Consider the following 8,949-nt stretch of genomic DNA (forward strand, 5'->3'; position numbering starts at 1 on the left):
TGATAATAGAGAAATATTTATTCTTTCTTCAGTTTAAGTAAACTTTAACATTGTACAGTTCCATGGAGAGACTCATACATACTAGGAAAGCATGTGACACCTTTGTTCTAAGATGCGCATTTTAGTTCCTCTTGAGTAAAGGACGACAGGGAGCTTCTGGCTCGCTGCTTCATGATCTGATGTGCCCACAGTCTGCACAGACAGCTCAGAGCCAAGTGTAAGCTGCCTAAAAGTAGAGGAGCAGAGGCCAGAACCCTAGCTGTGGCAGAGCAGTCGCCCCTCTCACCCTCCGAGAAGACGGTGGTAGAAGCTCCTCGGCATCTTCAGTGTAAAGGTGCAAGTGCAAGCAAAGTGACTGGGCGGGCACGATGTGAGAGCAACGGAAGTGCTCTGCAGTCTCCTTTATACTCTCACATACATACGTAGTTGTGGATGCGCAAAAACCACTTCCTTGCAAGGCTGCCCTCTAGGTTAACAGGATCATTTTCAGCATCTACTTGTTAATAGTTTTCCCAGGATTCAAAGGACAAAAGCTGTAATTGAAATCGCAAAGCCACATCTAATACATTAGAGACACAGCATACTGCTGGCTGTCATTTGTTCAAGTCCAGCTTTGTTAGGGACTCTTTCAACAGCAACGTGGGGCTACTACACTCGCCCGCTGTTCTATAATCACCTAGCTAAGCTCACAGGATACACTATAAAGACCTCTGGGCAGAAGAGTAAAGGTTTGTACAACCTATGGCTTTTTTATTAGCAGTACGTAAAGTATATGAAAAGTACCAGTCTGCCCAAGCTTTGACCTGTTCTCACTGATGGACGCATTAGACAGGCACCAAAACAGGCAATAGCATACATTCTACCCATTTCACTGAAGGCTGATGTCTCAATGTTTCAAGTGCAAAGAACTATTAAAAGAAAAAAATTATTATGTTCCCCACAGAGAAAAAAAGCAAATATGTGTGTTATGTCATTGCAGAAAAGCTACTTTTTCCTTCTCATAAACCTTTTCGCTTCTTTCAAAAGCTCATCCACATCTTCCCTCTCCTCTTCATCCTTTCCTGGTTGCCAATCTGAATCTTCATCTGTCGGCTCATAGTCTTCCTCATCCTCGTCGTCACTGGGTTGTCCAACATCATCATCATCTTCATCTATAGCAACTCTGGCTAAAAAGCAGAATATTGACAAACGACACAGAGCAATCACTATTCAGCCTGGGTTTGGGATGTCTCTTTTAAAATGTCTACCTGCAGCAAGACTTTATTAAGATACAGCTTACTACTATAAGTTTTTAGAGCAGATGCTAAAGTGACTGTTTCTTAACTCTCCACACTGAGGTCCCTGTGACTAAACTGATCCATGAGAATCAAAGCGACTGCCCCTGATAACACCATGCCAACTGGTCTTCCCAGTGGGAGAAAACAGTCCCTCCTGAGAAGGTCATTCTCCCACCCCCACTGACTTGGAAAGCAACTTTAAAAAACAACCTGGAAGCTTCTCTGGAAATCTCGGTGGCAGGGGCAAGCCGCAGCTGCAGGTGCCCAGGGTACGAGTCATCAATTCTGGAAAGTCCCAGCAAGCCTGGATTCTCTCCAGATTGTCCCAGGTCCCATCTAACCCACCTTTGTTCTTTCTGACTCTTTCCAACTCTGACTGATCTGTCTAAGTACAGACTCCAGTTCTCAGACAGTACATCGTACTTTCTGGGGAAGATGGCTTAGGGCTTCTCTGCTGTTCTAGATGCTCAGCTTCTCTAGTGCCTGTTAATTCTTTACTACTCTATACTCTTTTTGATGTTTTTAAAACATTATTTTAAATGTTTTAGCCAGTTTTTAAAAAGAAGTATTAACAACTGCACTTTTGTGCATATTTTTGTTGTTTTATACAATGTCCACATGCAATGTAGCATTATAGCTTAAATGAATGTCCAAGTAATATGTCTATTCTTTTATTACTATAGCCCAATATGTTTCCATTTTTCTCAATATCACAGCTCATTTCAGAAAGGGCTTAAGGTAGCTTATGTTAATGATAATGTAATAATATAATGCAAATAAAAGTAAAAGCTAATAATATAAAAAGCAGAATATATAAATGTCAATCTCAATTTTAAAATACTTATTATACATTAAGCATAGTCTAAATTTCTTAGCAGCCAAAGCTAAAAAAATACATAATAATATACACAATTCTCATAAAGAAGTACACACCACCTTCCCAAGGGAGACAATGTAGTCCACTTACCTGTAGATGTATCTCCTATTGAACAGCTTAAAAAATGTTTCATGTTCAGCTATTCTTAACCCATCCTCATTTTCTAATGGCAAATGCATTCTCAAAATAGCTTAGATGTCAAAGTTAGCTTGAAACTGAGGAATGTAATCAAGGAAAGCCAGTCTCCACCCTGTGCATGCTCCTCTTGGAGGTCTCTCATAGGCTTTGTGAGACACGAACACAAACAAGCACTTCCTATACACTAGCACTTAATATGCTATTGCTGCCTCAGTAAACTGGTGTCTTTCAGATCCAGAAAGTGTCTTAAGGATCCACAAGAAAAATAGGCATTAAAGCAAAACCCTGACACCTAGCCTGTCTGTCTCTGTTGGGCTCTCTCACCTCCCTGTGTTCTCATTTTTAGACCATTTGTGTTTCAAGCTAGGGCCCTCTCTCTAATTAATTTCTTAATGATTCTATTTAATATTATTTCCTAACTCTTCCTGTGTATGTCTAAGCCCTGACCAAATGCCACGAATTCTAAACTCCATCATATGGCTTCTTGAATACCATATCCACTCAGCTGACTTAAGAGGCTCTGGAAACTATCGCTCCCAGGACACAACTCTCGAGTCCCCGCCCTCAAACCTACTTGTTTTGTCCACGGTCTTGGATACACAACTCCTGTATTCTCCAACCTGTTGGCTAGAGTCATTTTGATTCTCTCCCTCCCTAAAAACTGACTCTAATATCTGGAGTAACCTGATGGGCTCTACCACCCAAGTATCACGCCTGCCCCCTTACCCACTCGGCCCTAATGCAACGCTATCATCTGCTTCCTGGACGCCATGCTCTTGTAGAGCCTCCAACTGTTCCCTCTAGCCACCTTTCCTCCGAGAGCCTAGAACAACCCCAATAGCTGTGTATCTCACTCTGGAAGACTTGAAGTCATTTCCATGTATTTATCCCTGTGGTCTGATCTCACTGCATGCCTCTGCTTTCTCTCTCCTCCTCTTTCCTTCCTACAGCAAGGTCTCACAATGTAACCAGGCTTGCCTAACCTTGCATTCCTCCACTCTGTGAGTGCTAAGTCATGGGGGTGTTAGTCTCTTTGTTCAGTTCTAACCTGTTGTTGGTCCTGGTGTGGTCTAAGAACAGGTAGGCTTTTGAACTCACTTGGTTTTCCACATGCTGCAGACCTGTGCTCTAATGTCAAAACCTCAGAGTGCTGCTTTTACTGCGCTATGGGAAGGGTGCCTTCCGCCAGCCCCAGTATCCCAACCATTATATTTTCTTACATAGCCTGACTTTGCTTCTCCTCCTTTGTCAGTGCTAAAAGCATACAACATCATGTAACTGTTCAGGCACACACTATTCATCATTGTAAAACTCTACAAATGCAGGGCTTTATTCCAGCTGCACTGGGGTACTGCGCCCTATTCATCTTATTGTCTCTCTCCTTTACATTTTACATTCGTATTGTTTGTGCTTCTTTAATAGGAAGCTTAAAGTCTGATGATGGTGAATTTCCCAAGCACAGTGCTTTCCTGATCTCTGCATGAAGAACCATCACTGCATTATTAGGGAGATGACTGCTCAAGTTCAGGTCTTGTCTGTTAACACTGCCCCATGGACATTTCATTTCCCCTTTTGGAGACAGGGCTTTGCTGGGTAGCCCAGGATGACCTCAAAATTGTGAGTCTCCAGACTGCGTAGGTCACAGACCTGGCTAGACATGTGTTAACATAGCTTTAAATGTTATTTATCTGATGTGTGTGTGTGTGTGTGTGTGTGTGTGTGTGTTAGCCCTGGTACATCAACCAGCAATCAAGAAAATGCTCTGCCAGGCAATGGTGGCGCACGTCTTTAATCCCAGCACTTGAGAGGCAGAGGAGGGTGGATTTCTTAGTTTGAGGTCAGCCTGGTCTACAGAGTGAGTTCCAGGAGAGTCAGGGCTACACAGAGAAACACTGTCTAGGAAAAAAAAAGAAAAAAAAAAAAAAAAAAGCCCCACAGGCATGTCTACAGGACAATCTGACTTGGGTAATTTCCCAATTGTGGTTTCCTCTTCCCTAGGGTCTCCAGTTTGTGTCAAGCTGACAATAAAACTAACCAGGTCAGAAGGTTACCTTATGTAATGTAAGTCAATTAAAAAAAATCTATGAAATAATTATCTCGAAGATCAGCTATAACTCTAAAATGTTCATTTTAAAGCCAAAATAGCCTTCTTCAACACCTCTTCCAATTAGTGCAGCAACGTGAACTGTGAAAACGGACTGACTGCGTGAAGACAGAGCAGAAGAATAGTTGTCATCAGTCTTTACAAACAAATGCAAAGCACTTACCTGACACAGTGGTGAAAACACCTTTCAGAAAAGTAATAAGCGGCACGTTTGACCCCGCCTACTATTCACCAGCCAGAATTGCACGTGGCCATGTTGGCCTTCTCTATTCTGCAGAGGAAGCTATCATGTAAGGGTGGCATGATAGGGCTGAGGGTTCTATCTGCTCAGCAGCAGAGCTCTTGCCTAGCACAGAACCCTGGGAGTGTTTCCCAGGATAATCATTCCAAATCGCTGTTACACATGTGTCACGGCAGGTTAATAGCTTAATTCTCCAGGTTTGATTTTCCTCTTTCTTTCCCACAAATGTTATTTGGTATAATATTTCTAGAGAAGGAAAATCTACTATACAATGTAATAATATTTTTAGTATTTCACTTTAAAATAAAAGACTAGTTTGGTATGTTGTTTTGTTTTGTTTTAATGTATCAAGCTGTAGTAGATTTCCACATTTGGAAAAGTAGCTTGTAAATTTATATCGCACTTTCTCACCACTGCATCAAGTCCTGACAGCCCGTGCTCCCACTACATCAGGCTCCGACAACCTGTGCTCCCACTGCATCAGGCTCCAACAGCCCATGTTCCCACTGCATTAGGCTCCTGCATCAGGCTCCGACAGTCCATGCTCCCACTGCATTAGTATCCAACAGACTGTGTTCCCACTGCATTAGGCTCCAACAGACTGTGCTCCTATGCTCTTTCGGCTCCTCCCAGCTAAGTAGCAGCTTGAATCTCAGATAAGTCTTGTTGCTCTTTTTAATTGCTTTCTTTCTAGATCTCTTTTGGGGTTCAGTTTCTTGGAGAATAAGATGGGACATTTCAACGTGTGTACCCTACTACATAAGTTTAAGAACCTTTAGAGCAGTTCTCAGTAATCGCTGAGTTCTCATAACAGCATCAGTTGCCTAGAGGGCTGATACCACACAGGAAGAGGCTTGGAAGAACCACTCCAAAAGTGAGATGTGAGATGAGACAGCTGAGGAAATATATGACAAAACTTTCCTGGCACTTATTTCTCTTGCGTTCACCATCTGTGCTAAAGCTCCAGCAGTCTGACATGTGTGGGAAGCTGGTAAGAGCTCATGTCAGCTGACACAGAAGAAACGTGGCATAGGGCAGCAGAACAATGCATAAGCTCTGCGACTATTAGCTGCAACAAGTAGGAAAACTCTGGACACAGTGTTTTGGGAGGGCTAAATGAGAAGTTCAATGTCCAGGGCCTACTGTGGGTGCTTTAATGCTGATGCTACACCACACTGAAGAAATGTATCCACATATACATACATACATACATACATACATACATACATACATACATACATATATACGTATATTATACATACACACACACACACACACACACATATATATATATATATGTCTCATATATATGAGATTCAGGACTGGATAATGATGAACTTTAAACACTTGGGAGAAAAATAACTATCAGAATTATGTCTTAGACATCTCTGAATTAGGAAATATGAGAGCCTAACATTTAATCTAACATTTACAGTATTAGACCAGTTTAGAGAAGGCAAAGATGTTCTGATTACATTAGCACATGCCAATTCCCAAGTCCACAGAGTTGCTCTCTCCCTACAACTGTCTTCTAGGATCTCCACTGGGAGCCTGGAGCCAGTGCACACTCACATTCACACACATACACACTCATAAATGCACACTCACATACTCATACATGCACATTCACATACATTCACACATACACACACTCACACACATGCTCACATGCACATACTCATATATGCACATTCACACATATTCACATTCACATACTCATACACATACACACATGCACATATACACTCACACATTCATTCACACACATCCTCCCCTCCTCTCTCATTCCTAGGATAAAGCTTCATTTATAATTGGGCACAGAAACAGATTAATAGCAACAATAAGCAAATAGAATAAATACAGTAACTAGATAAAGCTTATGAATTACTTAAGGAATTTTCTATGTGCTATCTTTGAAGACTGACTGGTGAAATGATGGTCTAAATGTATATGCTTTTGTTGCTAGTAAGAAGGCATGGCTTTATGATACAAAAAAGATTTTATTCATTTGTTCAGTGTTGAATGTTGTAATTATATTAAAATCTCAAAAATAAAAAATTTAAGTTCACTGTTCTAAAGTCTATTCTTCATTTAGAAAACACTTCACTGGAATTCCAACAAACCTTGCAAAGACTCTTTTCAGACATTTTAAACTATGCTTTATGAACTAACAGCTGTTAGGACAATATATTGACACATAAATTGCCAATAAAATGCAGTTAAATAAAATACTACTACACTATTGCTAGAAAATCATTGAATGAAGCTAAGTAAAACAATTTTGTCAAATAACTTCTAGACCATGCCAACCACAACAAAGGGTCCGTTTGTGTCTGGAGTACTAACACACTAAAGAGATACTCCATGGATTTCTCTCATTGTGAAGTCATCTGCATTGCTCTGTCACAAGCTGGTCACATATGTAGGTCCAAGAACTAGAAAGCATAGTCCTGCCAGCATACTCTTTGTCTCTCCTCACGGGCAAAGCTATTATTTGCCGAATTGGTCCTCACATTATATACACGGCACAAAGAGGCTGAGACTTATTGAGAGGAAAATTCTTAAAGCATTCAAAAGCAGGCAAAACAGAGGCCAACTGGGCAGCTAAAGGTTTATACTCTCATAGGGATGCCCACAGTCCTGGTGGTCCTGGACAAAGTTCATGCACTGGTTCAGAATGATCACCATTACAGTTACTGGCTCACAGGGAATGGCTCACGGGGTCTACGTTAGTTGAAAGAAGGAAATTCATTCTTTCTTTTAAGGATCATGAATCGAAGTTATTCATTCTTTCCTCAGATGTCAACAATGATCATACTGTCCCTGCCTAATAAGGGTGTAAAAATCCCTCTAGTTGAGAGCAAACATCTTGAGAAGGAAAAGCCCTCCAAGACAGAATGATGAGGGAAATGGGAGCATTACTGACAATAATCATAAGCAAACCCAACAGCACTGTCCAGACCCAGGCCCCGCCCTCAGCTTTCTGGTACAGAAGGCAGCATGCTTTTACCATTGCTAGGTCAGGTGATGCTTTGTTCTCAGGTACTTGAAAATAAGAGATGCCAACAGACAAAGGAGCAGCACATGTTGCTGGGCTTCATTGGGGAAAGCATTTGTTATATATTAGTTTATAATTCTTTCAATTACCTGGAACAGGAAATTGGTGTACTGCCCAGGCTCGCCTCAGACTTGAGGCAATCTCCTGCTCCGGTCTCCCAGGTGTTAGAATTCCAGGTATGAGCTATCACACTCAGCTTCTGAAAGTTCATTTTTTAAAAAGAGGGTAGGGGGCCTAGAAAAATGGCTCAGTGGTTAAGCACACTGCCTGCTCTTCCAGAGATCCTGAGTTCAATTCCCAGCAACTACATGGTGGCTCACAATCACCTGTAATGAGATCTGATGCCCTCTTCTGGTGTGTCTGAGAGAGTAACAGTATACTCACATAAAATGAATAAATAAATAAATCTTTTTAAAAAAGAAAAAATCAACTAAAAACTCATTAAAAATAATCTAGGAAAAGTAATTTAAATCAGCAACAATAACTCACAAAAGCAACAATATTTTTGAAATATCTGGTTGCCAGGCAGTGGTGGCATACACCTTTAATCCCAGCACTTGGGAGGCAGGGGCAGGCAGATTTCTGAGTTCGAGGCCAGCCTGGTCTACAGAGTGAGTTCCAGGTCAGACAGGTCTACAACAGAGAAACCCTGTATTGAAAAACAAACAAACAAACAAAAAGAAATAGAGATACATGGTTTTTTTTTGGGTTTGGTTTTGTTTTTAGGTTTGTTTTTTTTGTTTTGTTTTTTGTTTTTTGTTTTTTTGTTTTCAGTTTTTTCGAGACAGGGTTTCTCTGTGTAGCCCTGGCTATCCTGGAACTCACTCTGTAGACCAGGCTGGCCTCAAACTCAGAAATCCTCCTGCCTCTGCCTCCCAAGTGCTGGAATTAAAGGCATGTGCCACCACTGCCTGGCTTGAAATAGGAATATTAATGGAAGAATTACTCAAAGGTTTCTTTTGGGTTGACTGAAGTACTTACTGGGAAGTGCACTGTGCCTATATTCCATCTTGTGCTGAGGGTTCTTCCTGAAAAAGAAAAGGAAGCAAAAATAGGATAGAGTTCTCCAAGGACTGAAAAGAGCTATGATGGTAAGCAGAGTGTTCAGTAACCTGCAAATAAAGCCAGGCCCAAGAAGCATCTCATGAAAGGATATGTCCCTCTGTCCCCTGTCCTCTCCTTCCCTTCTTTCCTTTTTCTCCACTATCACTATCATTACCACCACCACCACCATCACTACCACCACCACCACCA

At 41.3% G+C, this 8,949-nt stretch overlaps 1 protein-coding gene across 2 annotated transcripts in view; it reads right to left on the bottom strand.

Annotated features, from left to right (window-relative positions):
• Aplf (aprataxin and PNKP like factor) overlaps positions 1–8,949 on the bottom strand; it is a 48,764-nt gene continuing 39,815 nt past the window's right edge. For both annotated transcript variants that reach the window (XM_031382468.1, XM_031382467.1), the window contains 2 exons: positions 8,677–8,723; positions 1–1,166 (listed from right to left, as the gene is read on the bottom strand). In XM_031382468.1, the coding sequence (XP_031238328.1) occupies positions 985–1,166; positions 8,677–8,723 (229 nt within the window). In that variant the 3' untranslated portion in view covers positions 1–984. The remainder of the gene's footprint in view (positions 1,167–8,676; positions 8,724–8,949) is intronic.

This window comes from Mastomys coucha, unplaced genomic scaffold (assembly GCF_008632895.1).
Source record: "Mastomys coucha isolate ucsf_1 unplaced genomic scaffold, UCSF_Mcou_1 pScaffold20, whole genome shotgun sequence".
In the NCBI taxonomy this organism is placed as follows: Eukaryota; Metazoa; Chordata; class Mammalia; order Rodentia; family Muridae; genus Mastomys; species Mastomys coucha.